The sequence below is a fragment of the Oreochromis aureus genome, linkage group 3 (genome assembly GCF_013358895.1).
Source record: "Oreochromis aureus strain Israel breed Guangdong linkage group 3, ZZ_aureus, whole genome shotgun sequence".
Taxonomy (NCBI): domain Eukaryota; kingdom Metazoa; phylum Chordata; class Actinopteri; order Cichliformes; family Cichlidae; genus Oreochromis; species Oreochromis aureus.
In genome coordinates, this window is record NC_052944.1 from 28,488,655 (window position 1) to 28,504,664 (window position 16,010).

The following is a 16,010-nucleotide window of genomic DNA, read 5'->3' on the forward strand; positions in this document are numbered from 1 at the left end:
CAATATTTGGAATGCAAACCTTTATCGTTTAATGCAGCGTGAATTCTTTATCTCTAAGTACTCTTCAGGAATAGTTCTCCACACTACTGGCATTGATTTTCAATCCAGTTCTTGTGTAATTTGGCATACCTCAGCCTGTTCTCGCTGTTTCCCTTCCTTAAGAACGCCTTCTTGACAGCCACCCTTCCACTGAGACCATGTCTGATGAGGCTTCAGTGAACAGTAGATGGATTTGCTGGACTATTTTTTTTCTCCTCCTATTTCTTAAGGAACTGTAACTTTCACATACTGTTCACCTGCTGCACACAGTCTAAATTGAAAATGATCAGGCACAGTTATTATTATTATTATTATTATGTGTGTTTTCATCACAAGGGCGATCTTACATTTGTTTTAAAATGGCATTAAAAACATCTGAAAAGTGCAATTTATGACTTTTTTTAAATAGACCCTGAAAAATGCTCTCGGTGGAAGGACATCCTGGGAACTGGGGTGCTGATGCAACCTGCAAAGACATGTAGCCGCCTGGTTTTCATTTGTATTAAGATAATAAACAATTCTATTACATCCGAGCCTCCTGGAGGATTCTTTCTGCACTGAGGGGACATGTTCTTGTCAAAATTTTATACAGTGTAGACTTTCTTTGGTGGTTTAAAAAGATAAAGATAGTGATAACACCTCTTATCTGCCATTCGTTCACATGCACTGGGTCTGCATACAAAGCAAATCTGATGCGCAGAGCTTAGAGTCAAAGACAAATAAATTCAAATTTATATACAAATACAAATACAAAGTGCAGAGTGAGGTAAAGTAAGGGGACACAATTTCAAGTAATTTCAATTATAAAACATTAATTCCCATACTGCACTTAAAGGACAAGTATGAAAAAATATGTATTGCACTCCTATATGAGGTAGATTTTGTCTGTATTTTAGGGTTTTTTTTACCAACAGTCCGACTTTTGTTGGAAAGAAGCTCTTGTGGAAGCGTGTTGTATGCGTTGCCAGTTCTTCTCACCCCGTGGTGGACTGGCAACCTGTCCAGGGTATATCTTGTCACTCTGTGACAGCTGGGCCCCGCCGCCCTGGTAGCAACGAACTAAAGTCTGTCCAACCAACAAACTGATGGTGAAGCGTCTTAGTGTCTCGTCCACACTTTTAGAATTGGATGCACATCCACGCTCATGTGTCTCCTCCTGGGAAAAGTCAAGCCAGGGATCTTTTCTTGTGTGGGGTAAACCGTCACACCGTGGAGCAACTATGCAGTGGGCCGATTGCTTTAACCAGTTGAGAGTTACATGAGAATGTCCAGTTCCAGCAGATAGCTGCACCTCCCTGCTTCTGCTCCTGCTGGAGGTTTCGGGACTTGTTCCCACCTCCCTCACTGGGTAATAATTGATAATAATTAACCAGACTGTTGGAATTAGCTCTTTAATACAGTGGGTTCTTTGTCTGTAAATTACTTTGCAATGACGCTTGTTCTGAATTAGTGATATATAAACTATAATAAACCAAACTGAATTCGTTACGCATTAATTTTATTTGTGTATTAAAAAAACATAATAAAGATATCCTTGTGCATGCCACCTTAATACACCCTAATATAACGAATCGTGTGAGCTATAAAAACTGTAGCGCTCGCCACGGAGGCCGAAGCATTTCTTTTCTCCTCAGCCTTTGATTACCTCTGTCTTTTTATTCATTATTAGATCTTAACGCATGAGTTGGTTGCTGTGTGCGAGTCCTCTCTACCTCTCTGTTTCTCCCTGGCTCTAAAAATAAAGATTTGCTTGCTTTGCGTTAATCAATGAAACGGGAGCTGCTTCACCCACGTGAAATATTTAATAAGAAAATACAACAGACTCCAGGTCAGTTTTTAATAGGCCGGTGTAGGATGGGATATAGGGCCTCATTTATTAGCACAGATAAAACCTCTACTGTTCCAAACAGGCCTGTCAACACATCCTGTCAGCACTGCCTCGCACTGCCGTCCAAACACTCACACACACACACACACACACACACACACACACACACACACACACACACACACACACACACACACACACACATTCCCACACTCCTCTTTGTCATCTTTCTTATTTTTCCCACTGCTGTCTTCTCACATTTGCTTTGCCTTCTCTCCTCTCTCTTCTTTTTCTCATTGGCTCCTTCCAGCAGACACATTTTTTTCCTCCAGCTAATTTCACCATCTCCTGTCCTCTTCCCTCGCTCCTTTGTTCTCGCTCGCTAAATCTGCTCTGGACGATGTTCGAGTAGTTATTAGGTTTCCTGCCACTTCCTCGCTCTCTTGTGCCTGTTTCTGTATGTGTGTGTTAATGAAATCCCCCCCACCACCACCCACTCCCCTGGACTCAGGTGTCACCGCAGCACTCCCTGCACTCCTTTGAACGGCGAGCTCAGTGCTGCGGATCAACATGAGGGCAAAGGTTGTAACCAGTTTCCTATTTACTGAATAAATTAGCTGGGTGTGTGTGTGTGTGTGTGTGTGTGTGTGTGTGTGTGTGTGTGTGTGTGTGTGTGTGTGAGAGAAAAAAGGCTGCTCGGCACACACATAAATGGCTGCGCTCGTGTTTTCTGCCTGGCGCACACTGGCTCGGCCCTCTTAAAGGATATGGTCGTATTACTCGGCACGGGGTCAAGGGTCAAAGCCAGCGAGGCACCTGATACAGAAGACGCTGTGTTCTCGCTGAGCTGCCGCTCGGCTTTCTTCTGTGTAAAACATCGGCCTCTCTGTGTTGTTTTGACATAATGATCGTCCTGTTTCGGGATCGACACACCGCGCGCGAGCCTACGTGCGCAGTGGCGAAAGTGTGTCACTCTCTATACTTACATGCCCAAATTTAGTTGGAGAAGGTTTCATTTTGAAAGCTTTTATTTTAGACTTGTGACCCAGACGGCAAGGCTGGGATGGTCCATTTGGTAAAGTAAATCCGTTGGGCATCTTTCTTCGCCTTTAGACAATAATTCTGATGGCAAAAGAACCAAACGGGACAGGTTAAAAAAAAAAAAAAAAAAAAAAAAAAAAAAAAAAAAAAAGACTTGTGACCCAGATTTTCTGACATCATCTGCAATGTCCCCGTGGCTCGCCTGTGCTATCCAAATGAATACAGAGAGCCATGCACTGGATTACCAAAAGTATTCACTCGTCTGCCTTCACACGTATGTGAATTCGAGTGACGTCTCATTCTTAATCCATAGGGTTTAATATGATGTCAGCCCGCCCTTTGCAGGTATAACAGCTTCAGCTCTTCTGGGAAGTCTTTCCACAAGGTTTAGGGGTGTGTATGGGAATTTTTGATCACTTTTGATCAACCCTAAACCAAGATTCCCCCTTCACCAAACATTACACTTGGCACAATGCAGTCAGACAAGGACCGCCCTCCTAGCAACTGTCAAACTCAGACTTGTCAATCACATCACCAGATGGAGAAACCTGATTGGTCATTTCTGCTGCTTTACACCAGTTTCACTTTGTTATATGCCACAAAACAGCTGACTGTGAAATATTTAGTAGTGAGGAAATTTCACGATTGCACAGGTGGCATCCTATCACTGTACCACTCTGGAGTACACTGAGCTCCTGAGCGAGCTGTTCTTTCTCTAATGTTTGTAGAAGCAGTCTGCATGCCTCGATGTTTGATTTTATACACCTGTGACCACTGAAGTGGTTGAAACAGCAGAAACACCAGCAGGCGATGGCCTCCTCATGAACCTCCTAAAATCTGGAAACAGGGCATCTAGTTTCGAGGTGATCTCTCCTGTGCCATATGTAGTGCTTTAATGCATAGTGTATCATATTTGAAAGTTTCTGTGAGTTTTTGAGACCGCATCATCCGCGTGGGTTTTATTTCCCCACTAAAAACCAAAATAAATTGCACAGTACATTTTTAAACAATAGATTGCAAAAAAATGTAGCAAATATGATACAAAGAATATAGATTTTTATTGTCAGAAGGTGAAATAAACACTCAATTATTTAATGGTTCGGGCTTTAAAGGGTTAATCCGCAATAATCGGTATGCTCTGTAAAACTGAACTGGAGGACGCAGTAAGCAGAGGGTAAATCTAATCTTATATCTTCTGCTGCCAGCTGTTCCTGTCCTCCCACAGTCTGAACAGCTTCATGATGTTCCTTGACTGTTTCAGTGTGCTCTCCTCTCATTACCACATTAATGCATTGCCTGATAATTGTGACTCACTGTGGCTATAGGGGTTTGTTTGTTAGTTCAATAAGGAATGAAAATCAGCTTAAATGGATTTGATGGTTTGAATGTGACAAATCCCACAGAGGAAGACATTCTTTAAAAATCTTTTTGCTGTTGTTCTGGCAGATCAATCCAAAGAGGCGGCAGTTTAAGCCAGTATTGAATTTTTGCATAAACACTACAGGATATCTTGACTTTGTCAATCCCGTGTGTTTATTTAAACTGTAATTGTAGCTCAAATCAATTTCCAGCATTCAACATTTTTACGTCACCATTCTGTCTATTGACATTAAGAATTATTAAATATTTCAGTGTAACACACTATAGACGAGGGGTGCACAGTACAGCATCTGCATACAGTACTGTTCACGCATCATTTCCTTATGTTTTAATAGGGAAATTGGCAATAGGTCCATTGATTGACAGTTTGTTTACCAAGCTTCTAACAACCTGAAAGTCCACATGTATTTTCCAACTCAGTCTGAACTCTCTTTGGCACCTTTGTTGTCATTTCTGTAAGTAGCCTTTAGGAATAATGCAATGCAGTAATTATGCAAATGTACTGTTTATAAGGTTTGGGGAAACCTGCAGTCAGCTGAGACTGAAGAAGTCACTTGGATGAGTGACGAAACGTTTCTCCCACAAAACGCTACGTCCAGATGAACAGATTCAACTTTTGGAGATTTACTTTCCTGGATGATTGAGAATGCATCAAGGCCTTTAGGAATAGTTCTCCAGGCTTCTTGAAGGACATTCAAAGCTCTTCTTTGGATGCTTCTGCCTTTTGTTCTGTAGGCCTGAACAATGTGTTCGTTTGTCTGCAAATGCAACTTTCTTACCTACCAGCGACATAGAAGGGAAGCACGAGAACACTCCTGGACAACCCCCCGTTAGTCGGGCACCGTCAGTCTCTGTGGCGCAATCGGTTAGCGCGTTCGGCTGTTAACCGAAAGGTTGGTGGTTCGAGCCCACCCAGGGACGAGAAGATTTTATCCTTTTGAACATAAAGCATAGCACACACCGCTATTGCCAACTTTGCTTTATACTCGGCGGTAAGCTTGACATCATTGTTTGATTATGCAAAAGTAACAAGCTTTTTTGCTGTACTTAGCGATATCGTTTCATTAAATGGATTTTAAAATATAAATGTATTTTGCCAAAAACGCCAGAATCTCAGGTTAAAGCTCACAAAACTATTTCAGCAACCATCAAACAGCTAAAATGAGAGCAGCTAAACAGATTCTGCACAAAGATAAACACAAAGCGCAGATCGTTCACCTGACGGCACATACACAGACATGCCGTCCGGTGCTGAAAGTCGATAGCTGATACTGATGCTGCAGATTTTAACCTCCGGCAAAAAAGCCTAATATCTGCTGTTTATTGAAATTTAAACATTTTGAAATGATGCCAAATTGCAAAACCCTTACCTGTGTCTCGAATAAAACCTCTGTAACTTTGCTCTGCTTCACTTCAGCAGCATCGGGTAATGTTCGTATGTTGATTCATAGTTTTCTTCCGTTTTTGATCTACTGCAGAATATTTTTAACGGGGTAATCTGCTATAAAAAGACAGGCCAGCAAAATCTCCTTTGTGTTTTTCTATGTTTTATCCTCAGTTACTTTTCTCACAAGTGTCAGCTTTGTTTTTATACGTAGATATAAAAATATGGATATGTACTGAAGATCAGAATTATAATATTTCTGACTGTCTGAGTCAAAATCGAATCGAATCAGGACCTTGTGAATCGGAATCGATCACAGAAATCAGCGACGATACCCAGCCCTAGTCACCAGTGACGTAATCGAAACCATGACTGGAGAAGAAGAGAAGTGGCCTACCTCTAGCCTTTTTAGCCGCATCAGTCTCTGTGGCGCAATCGGTTAGCGCGTTCGGCTGTTAACCGAAAGGTTGGTGGTTCGAGCCCACCCAGGGACGAGCGATTTTTATGCTTGGCAACAAATGATTTAGCTTTTGTGACAAGCTTTGATTTGATTAGATTGATTATGTGCTCTACATTAATATACTACAACATTAAAATATGTCTACGTATATAATTTGGGTAAGACTCGTATGAAAAGTAGCTTATACTGTTTATATTCAAGCAGCCTAATTAACTAAATAACTAGATTTGAGTAAAACATTTTTTGTTACACTAAATATTTATTTTATTTTTCCGAGGATTTAATTAAAGAATAACATCACTTAGTGCTCTCTTAATAAAGCCCAACACGTCTCCTCTAAAGTGCTCTTCATATGAAACAGGAGGCTGCAGTACCAGCTGGTGGACACTTGGCGGCAGCAACGGGCGGGACGTCACTCTGACCTCACAAACATGGCGGCGCCCATTAGCAAACATTGTATTTCCGTTTCTCGAAAAGTGGGAAGTTTTCTGTTTAATTCAGTGTTTATTGCCCAGGCGGCGCACTGTTCTAACAACATGGACTCTCAGAGGCCCAGTAAGGTTTGTCAGCACATTTCTGGCCCCCTGTAAACCTGTGTTTTGTTGCGTGGTGACGTTATTTTACGTGTTTGTGTTAAACATGAGTTAGCGAGCTGAACCCGCTTTACCGGGGCGTCGCCGTCCTACGCAGTTTGCTGTGCGCTTGTCAGGTGGCTCCAGGTGTTTTAATGTCCGCTCTGTCCTCCACAGCTGGAGTTTGCGGTGCAGATGACATGTGAAAGCTGCGGGGAGAAAGTCAGAGCAGCTCTGGAGGGCAAACCAGGTGAGCAAGCACATGTAGAAAGAGCTGCTGATCCCCACTGCATTGTTTACTTCCCTACAAATAGGCCCTGCTGAAGTTTTCTGTATCTTACGCACTTAAAAGTGCAGTACAGACGCTGGTTAACATGATTTTGCATTTCAATATTAAAGTAAAGTCATTACACTAAGCAACAAGTGATGTTTCCGGAAAGATCCTGCATTTTTCTGCAGTGCCCACTGAACTCTAAGGCGGCATTAGTCATAGAGTAGAGACGGTGTCATTTCAGCTGCTTCATCTTAACTGAATGCTGAGGCACTTCCATCAGTGCAGGCGAGTGTATAATGCAGCACATATGCAGATCATGTTTCCTGTTAAGTCAGTCAAACCATATTCAGCACCGGGCAATCCACAACCTTAAAAGAAGAAACATCTTCCCCAGTCAAAAAGGGCAAACAGGCCTACAAAGGGAAGGCGTACAAGTAGTATTGAGACTTGCTTTGACTTGTGATTTGGAGTCAAAGCAAGATTTTGGAGATGATGGCATTTCATATTGAGTGACCAGAATGGACAGAATTAGTAATGAGTACATCAGAGGGAAAGCTGAAGGTTGAGGAGTTTGGTGACAAAGTCAGGAAGACGAGGCTGAGATGGTTTGGACATGTGCAGAGGAGGGATAGTGGATATAATGGACGAAGGATGTTGAAGGAAAAGAGTAAGATCACAGAGGAGATCATGGATGTAGTGAAGATGCATGAAGGTGTTGGTGTGATAGCGGTGGATGTTAATGCTGGGTGAGATGGAAGCAGATGATCTGCTGTGGCGACCCCTTCAGGGAGCCGCTGAAACAACAAGACGATTTTGAAGAGAGAAAAACAACAGCTCTTAATCTCACCACAACTAATAAAACTCTTATCAGGAAATAACATTCATGGTTCTGTCTCCAACAAGTGTTGGATGTTATTAGAAAATAATAAAGCTTTAACATTTTCAGAATAACAAACCAGCTATAGACTACATATTGTACAGATATAAACAAGAAAATGTAGACACAAACCAATAAAAAAACCTTACTAGTACCAGGTTGGACCAATATATTTCCAGAACTGCTTGAATTCTTCGTGGCACAGGTTCAACAAGGTACTGGAAACATTCCTCAGAGATTTTGGTCCACGTTGACATGACAGCATCACACATCCATGATTTGAATCTCCTCCTCCACCACATCACAAAGGTGCTCGATTAGACTGAGATCTGGTGACTGTGGAGGTCGTTTGAGTTCAGTGAAGTGATTCAAGAAACCAGTTTGAGCTGAGCTTTGTGACGTGGTGTGTTATCCTGCTGGAAGCAGCCATAGAAGGTTGTGCACTGTGGTCATAAATATGTGAACATCGCCAGCAACAATACTCAGGCAGGCTGTGGTGTTTAAAGGATGCTCTAGTAGTACTGAGGGGTCTAAAGTGTGGCAAGAAATATCCCTGACACCATTACACCACCAGCCTGACCTGTTGCTACAAGGCAGGATGGATGCACGCTTTCATGCAGTCACTTTCAGCCATGTGATTGGCTGATTAGATATTTGAGTTAACAGGCAGGTGAATAAGAGTATCTAATGAAGTAAATGAGTGTATATTTGCACTGATATAGATCAGTGTAAAGCAGTTAATCTAAGAAAATGAAAATCAGATAAATCTTAGGCAAACTGTTTCTGTCTAAGTGTTGTTAGATTATTCACATCACTGAACGTTCTCCTCAGCTGTTTGCATTCGTGTTATTTTCTGTCTGTCTGTCTGATGATGGTGTTGGTGTGTTTGCAGGCGTGAACTCGGTCAGTATCGATGTCGGTAAGGAGCAGGTGCTGGTGGAATCTGCTCTGACCAGTGCAGAAGTGCAGGCCCTGATAGAGAGCACAGGACGGAGGGCCGTGCTGAAGGGCATCGGAGGATCAGAGCAAGGTGAGGAGGAACGGCAGCAGGAGCTGCACGTGCCTGCGCTGGAGGTATCAGAAGCTTTCCAGTACCACAGCTGAGTCGGATTTATAGTCCTGTTTAATCTTTGACAACTTCTAACTTAAACGGCGTTGCCTCAGGAGGTAGACCAGGTAGTCCATTAATTCTTAAGGCTTGTGGTCTTCATGTTGAAGTGTCCTGGGGCAAGATACTGAAGCCCAGTAACTGGTGTGTGAAAGTGGAAAGACTGGAAGAGTGCAAGAGTCCATATACCAAACTGTAGACTGTGTAGGCAAAATACAGCTGATTAAATGATAAAATCTAATGTGAAGCAGTCTGATCACAGCCAGCCACTGTGATGTGTTTGTAATTTATTCTAATCTCAATCCCAGTTTGTCTTTATTAAAGAGCTTAGAGCTGCACATATGTATGCGTTATAGTAGCCCCACCGCAACACAAGTAAGTGCTTCACCCTCTCTGTTTTTCCGTGGCAGATCTGGGTGCAGCGGTGGCCATGTTAGCCGGTGCCGGATCGATTCAGGGGGTGGTGCGTTTCCTGCAGCTGTCTGAGGAACGCTGCCTGATTGACGGGACCATTGACGGGTTGGAGCCCGGACCCCACGGCCTCCACGTTCACACGCTGGGGGACCTCACACTGGACTGCCTCAGGTTAGACCAGCGTTTCATACCAGGTTCATCAGGCCGGAGCATCATGTGGAGTGTGAAGGAGATGGGGAATAATTGCTGATTTACACTTTTCCTAAGCTCAAACCTGGAAAGAGTCATGGTTATGAGTCTCGGGCCTTTTCACACCTATAGTTCGTTTACTCGGGTTCGAATCAGTTGACGAGTTTGTAAACTTTTAGCTTTTCTCTGCGGTTTGGTTCTTGCAGCCGTGAGAGTGATGCTGAGAATACGTTTCACCGTGCTTTGTTCTGTGTGGTCTGACCTGTGATGTGAAAGAACAAAAAACAGGGTTTGTTGTACAGAGGCAAGCGATGACCTTCAAAACTCCCACGCATACATACAGGCTTATGTTACCGCTGTCAGTTTTAATTATCTCATCTGTGTCTCTGAGGGACATTGTATACTGTTGTACCCATGAGCCTCAGCTCTTATTGCCTTGGAGAAGACGGCAGCGAGAGATGAAATTATTGTGTAATGTAATTATGGTTTTAATTAAAAACAGTGCTTTTGCGGAGTTCATCTAAAATCCAGCTGATTTAACGTGTTAATGGGACAGTGTGTCATTTTAAGCTTCCACTTGCCGGTTTAGGCTCAGTAATTCAATTAACCGAGTGGATATTGACAGGCGGCGTTAACTGTTGCTCACAGGCGTGTAGCTTTAGTATTTTTATTCTTTGTTGACGCCGTCCTGCAGAGATGTAAAATGCATCGAACATCAGGGGGAATTAAATACGCTCGTGTGAAGTCTTAGTCGTCAAACTCACAAATGAGAAAACTGAGGGACAGATCCATCCATCATCAAGTCCCTCACAGCTCTACCTGTTTTCATTATTTTCTGCCTTATACACTCACCAGACAGTTCATTAGGTACACCTAGAATCCCTTTTTCCTTCAGAGCCGATCAGACCAGGCAACATTGTTCTGATCTTCTCTTGTCCAGTTATAGTGACTCTGTGTGTAGCCTCAGGCCTGATGTAGACTTGTGTGGAGGATCTTTATGGAGCCTACGATGTAACCCATGTTACAAGTGGTGGACATGCTGAGATTTATGCTTGTGCTGGTGTATTACATGTTAACTGCCATGTGGTCATGTAATGTAAAGCTAACCGATGGAAACAAATCAAATGTTGCCATTGTTTTCCTCCTCGATCCTCGTTCTTTGTTACTTTTGCTATTTTAGTAACTGTTGCCTTCTTATCAACTTGAACCAGTCTGACCTCTGAAATCAACAGTAAGGCATTTTCTCCCACCGCTCACCGGATGCTACAATGTTACAGTGGTTGATGCTTATATTAAAGTTGGCCAAAGTTTAAGTAGGAAACACCCCGGACAGGTCGCTAGTCTGTACCAACTCCAACAGTAACATTATGGAAGGTGGAAATGATGATCAAGGATCCCTTTTATACAGAGATGCTCAAACTAATTTATGTTCCATATATTTGATTCCCATCATGCTCTCCTTTCTCTGCAGTTGTGGAGAGCACTATAACCCCTTTGGGAGACAACACGGCAGTCCAGAGGACTCCGACAGGGTACGGTTAAATTACTTCTTTAGCTCTCTCTAAAATAACCTCTCCATACATTTTCATAAGTAGAGTCTATTCTGTGATCAGCAGTGCTAGGATCCTTGTGTCATAAATTCAGACAGTACCTCCTTCTGGCTTGTATTAAAATGTCAGCGGAGGCCAAATGCGAGACGCGATAACCCTCTCAGATTGCCAAACACGTCCCAGAGGAGCCGTTTTGGGCTCTTCTGCTTCAGGTGCTAAATTTTAAATGAAGTGTGTGAAAGAGTTGTAACTCTGCCATGCTGTTAACTCCTTATTTTTTCAATAGTTTTATACTTAAGCGTACGTCATGTGGTTAAGTGAAGTTTTCACAGGCACTGTTTTGTACACAGCATGTCGGCGATCTGGGAAATATCATCGCTGGACCAGACGGGAGAGCCTCATTTAGACTGGAGGACGGTCAGCTTAAGGTAACACACAGAGTTATATTTGGCACTCGTACTTAGCCACAGGATATAGAGCTTAACAGCGTGCCTTGGTCTGTTTGCTCGCAGGTGTGGGATGTGATTGGTCGATCACTGGTTGTGGATGCAGGGGAGGACGACCTGGGTCGAGGAGGTCACCCTCTCTCCAAACAGACTGGGAACTCTGGAGAAAGGTGGGTGTGAAGATGGTTTGTGTTGAAGATGTGTAGCTTCAGGCTGGTTTCCAGTTCAGTGGTGGATTCACTTTTCTATAGATCATAAAACAGCAGTTATCGGCCGTTTTCATCACCCATCACTGAAGCCAATTTTCTTCGACAACAAGTAAATTATTTACTCTGTACTTACTGTTTACTGTTGGAAAATCAGCAATTATTGCTGAAAAACAAAGTAACCAGTTAGCATTAAAAAAATTTGTGCTAATTTTGCTCACATTTTACGACAGTTTGAGCAAAAAACTCCAGAATGATCCATCCAACTAGTTTCCAGCACCTATGTGTTCGGGTCACGGGGAAACAATCTAAGCAGAGATGCCTCCGAGACCTCCATCTATCAGCAACTCCCTCCAGCTCTACTAGGAGGACCCTGAGGCATCACCAAGCCAAATGAGAGATATAATCTCTCAGTTTGATCTGGGCTTCCTCACACGTTGCCTAAAAGACCTCACCTGGGAAGCGTCCATGAGGCATCCTAGTCAAACCAAACCACCTCAGCTGTCTCCTTTCAATGTGGACTCGCAGCCTCTCTACCCCGCCTCTAAAGGAGATCCTAGACATCCTTTGGAAGAATCTCATATCTGTTGATTAATCACAACCCAAAACTGATAGCCTCAGGTGAGGGTAGGAATGTAGATCCGGCGATAAATAAAGTAGCTTCGCTTTCACGCTTGGCTCTGTCTTCCTCACAGCAGACCAGTAGAGCGTCCATGTGACTTGGAACTTCACTGGTGACAGTAATTCATCCCAAACTCAGAGCGGGCCCTCCTAACTCCACTGGCTGAGAACCACAGCCTCAGACTGGGAGCTGCTCGTTCTCATCCCAGCATCTTCACATAGTTTTCCAGCCTCTGCTTGCCAGAGCTGAAACATGAATTAATGAATGAAGTCATGATACAAATCTTTTTTTAGCAAATATTCGTACTAGCAAAAACAGATTTTTGACAAGCTCTGGATCAAATCTAAGCTAATGAGGAAGTTTTGGTTCAAAGCAGGAGTACGTTGGTAGTCCGTGGAAAGCTCCAGGCTATCCGTCTACCTCCAGAGAGCGTCTGTTGTCAGATGGGTGCAGTATCAAAAATATGTGGTACAGCCAGTCTGTAGCTTACTCGTGCTGTTGTTGTTTCATCTGAACAGTGAAAAGCATCCACTGCAGCCACTCCCTGTGCTGCTCAAGCTGTACTTTTGTATCTTTGATGGGTTTTTCCACACTTGTCCCAGTCCTGGTGATCTCCACTGTCACTCCCTTCCCTGTTCAGGCCCACTTGTCAACAAATCAGCATTCAGACTCCACCCACCCCCACAAACCACTCCTCTATGACTGCAACATCTCTCCAAACCTGTGTGAGAGAGAGAAACCCCACAAAGCAGCTGGACTACACCACCTGTCTCCATCCACACCTGTCTCCAGAGTCACCTTCAGCACCTCAGTGGAGACTTGTCATGTGCCAGCCTGCTTCAAAGCCTCCACCATTACTCCTGTGCTGAGTCCATCCTCACCTCCATGATTACCATCTGGTGCTCAAGGACAGAGGCTGATGGCAGCGTGGCATCTGTTCCACCGAGAGGGCGATTCGCTGCAAACAGCCTTCTCTTCAAGACCCTGCATGCCTCCGGGACCCGAGGCAGGCAACAAAGATGGCTCCTGTCCCTCCCGCATTGGTCATAGAGTTTTTGAGTCGTACCATGTGCCTAAAATAATATTTGCATATCCAAATGACATGTGTATATAAGAGCTGTTATTTCTGTTATTAGTAACGAGAGGAGGAGAAACAGATTTGTCAGACTGCTGTAAATTTCCTGGCCACCTGTAGACTGTCTGCTAGTTTTATTAAAGCCCTCTAATATTAAACGCTCTACTCTGCAGCACTCGAAGCTTTATACAACGTGCCTCCATCACTCATTCACACCCATACAAGCACTTTTTTTTTCGCCTAAGTGCTTTCTAACATTCACACTTCAGTGAATGCATCGGAGAGCAACTTAGGGGGGTCAGCATCTTCAGTATTTTGCCCAAGGATACTTTGGCATGTAAAGAGGAGCAGCCAGGGATCAAACCACCAACCTTCTAATTAGCCGACGGCTGCTGTAGCTTCTGAACTACTCTTAATAGCTGGGTAACTCCTGCAGTCTGTCAGTGTTACAGAGGTCATCCGCACCTTTGTTCAAGACCAGGAAATGTTTGTTTTCACTGACTGACTAGTGTTTGATTACTGCCATCGCCCAGTTCTGTGCCAGTAATCCTTTCACCTAGATATCAGTCATGGCCACAGCACTAACTCAGTGTTTTTGTGATTAATTAACTCAAAACTTAAATAATGAAAAGTGCAATGTGATGTAACACTGGTATCAAAATTATTATTTCAGGCACTCTAAGTTGGTCAACTATAGGTATTTAAGGTATTTTAAATTTCTTTGTTCTTTTTTGTTTTGTTGTTTCTTCCCTGTGCAGGCTGGCCTGTGGGATCATCGCCCGATCGGCGGGACTTTTCCAAAATCCCAAACAGATTTGTGCCTGCGACGGCGTCACGCTGTGGGAGGAGAGAGACCGGCCAATAGCCGGGAAAGGTCGGAGCAAGAACAACCCGGAGACACCGGCGGCACACCTGTGAACCTCTCACAACTCTGGACACTGATGAGAGTTTGAACAAGGGGGACAAAAACGTCTTGAAGAGAAATGCAGATTGTGTTTCTCGACGGAGCGTGAGTGCCGACGCGAGGAAGACGAGTCCTGAAGACTGATGACCAAACGGCAATGAATGGACTTAATTTCATGAAAATGTTCTTTGTGATCAAATCAAACGCTCTCTGCAGTTGCTGTTTAATGTTTTTCTGAGCGTTTTAAACACGTCACCTCATTAACAGGGTGTCTGTGAATGTTTCCTCAGCTTCAGATTTAATATCTCTGTGCTGCCGTCCAGTTGCCGGGACATATGAGTAATTATATAAGCCTCTCTAAAACACTTGTCATCTCCACATATTTGAGTTTTATTAAGTAAAAATAATAAAGAGGATGTAATGCGGAAGATTATTATGATTGCTCATAGGTGGGTCACGAGTAATGATGTTTTTGGTTTGTTTTAAGTGGAATATACAAAAAGTTGTTGGAAAACCAAATCAAATCCTGAAATTCCAGCATCTGAGATGTGTGTGTTTGATTTTAAAAGTATTTAGAATAAATCTGAGATGAAGGGGGAGACCGTCCCTCCCTCCCTCTGTGATTGACTCTGCAGGAGAGTTTAAAACGAGCCCAGGAGGGAGAGTGAAATTCCTTCCAGAGTGAAAGGGGTGAGGAGGGGGGTTTAAACAGTGACAGAGGGAGTCCTTGAAGGATTGTGTGCTCAGCTGTTTTTCTTTCCAACATGGAGCGTGAGGTTAGTGTTCCTTTATCACTGCTGCAGAGGACTTTTGAGCCACACAGAGAGGGCAGCTGACAATCTCAGACACCCCCCCACCCTCTCCGTTGTCTTTTAGGAAATTCGGACGGGTGAATCATGAAGTTGTCCTAACTGCTGCTTCTGCATATACCTCAGCCACATGGTGCACGGTCTGTGTCTGTGGCACATTTTGGATTGATTTTTCCCCCAAATCGAGCATCTGTCTTGTTCTGCTGATGCTCGAATAAGTTTATTGAATTTCCCAGTAAATGTTCTGTCATTGTCCCTTTCTGTTTGAAGTGGCTGGGCTTTGAATGAAGACTCATTGTTATAGCTGGACACCCAAAAACTGCTGTATTTTTTTTTAATCTAATGTCAAAGCAGCAATCACAAATCCACGTTTGATTTACAGCTAAATAAATCAACACAAGTACGGATCAATTAGTGTGTCTTTTTAATCAGGACCACTAGTGCTGTGTGATACTGTAAATATAGGGCCAGGATTACTGATACTGATACCAATACTTTTAACCTATAAAGGCAGCTTATGTATTAGGGAGCAGTGTGTTATTTATGAGATGAATCATCATCAATTTGCAAAATCTGCACACACACCAGTGACCTCAAAACACAGATTTTTACAATACACAATAGTTCATTGCCACATGCTTCAAATGTGGGTTTTGGCGACCTGAAACATAAATGTTTCTGAAGCAACTTCTGTTGTTTAAATTTGCTATGGGCTATAAATAAAATAATACAGTAGGGTTTTGTACACTTTCCCCTAACATATATACACACCTCCACCCAACCCACCACCCAACTAATAATAAATAAATACACAACACAATTCAGTGGGCTG

General features: G+C 43.2%; 1 protein-coding gene and 2 non-coding genes across 3 annotated transcripts; all 3 read left to right on the forward strand.

Annotated features, from left to right (window-relative positions):
• Positions 1-5,135: 5,135 nt before the first annotated feature.
• On the forward strand, positions 5,136-5,209 carry trnan-guu. Its single transcript has one exon. It is a non-coding gene; the product is annotated as a tRNA-Asn (tRNA).
• An 883-nt stretch (positions 5,210-6,092) lies between these two features.
• Positions 6,093-6,166, forward strand: trnan-guu. Its single transcript has one exon. It is a non-coding gene; the product is annotated as a tRNA-Asn (tRNA).
• A 341-nt stretch (positions 6,167-6,507) lies between these two features.
• On the forward strand, positions 6,508-15,589 carry LOC116314334 (copper chaperone for superoxide dismutase). The gene is made up of 8 exons (XM_031732318.2): positions 6,508-6,692; positions 6,882-6,954; positions 8,748-8,885; positions 9,374-9,548; positions 11,038-11,098; positions 11,467-11,544; positions 11,629-11,732; positions 14,224-15,589. The coding sequence occupies exons 1-8, from the start codon at positions 6,564-6,566 to the stop codon at positions 14,381-14,383; spliced, it is 918 nt and encodes a 305-aa protein (XP_031588178.1). The 5' UTR covers positions 6,508-6,563; the 3' UTR covers positions 14,384-15,589.
• Positions 15,590-16,010: the final 421 nt, after the last annotated feature.

Coding starts and splice junctions, on each gene's coding strand:
- LOC116314334 (XM_031732318.2), top strand. CDS start 6,564: ATGGCGGCGCCCATTAGCAAACATTGTATTTCCGTTTCTCGAAAAGTG. Junction 6,955..8,747: donor AGCTCTGGAGGGCAAACCAG/GTGAGCAAGCAC, acceptor GTGTGTTTGCAG/GCGTGAACTCGGTCAGTATC. Junction 11,545..11,628: donor TGGAGGACGGTCAGCTTAAG/GTAACACACAGA, acceptor GTTTGCTCGCAG/GTGTGGGATGTGATTGGTCG.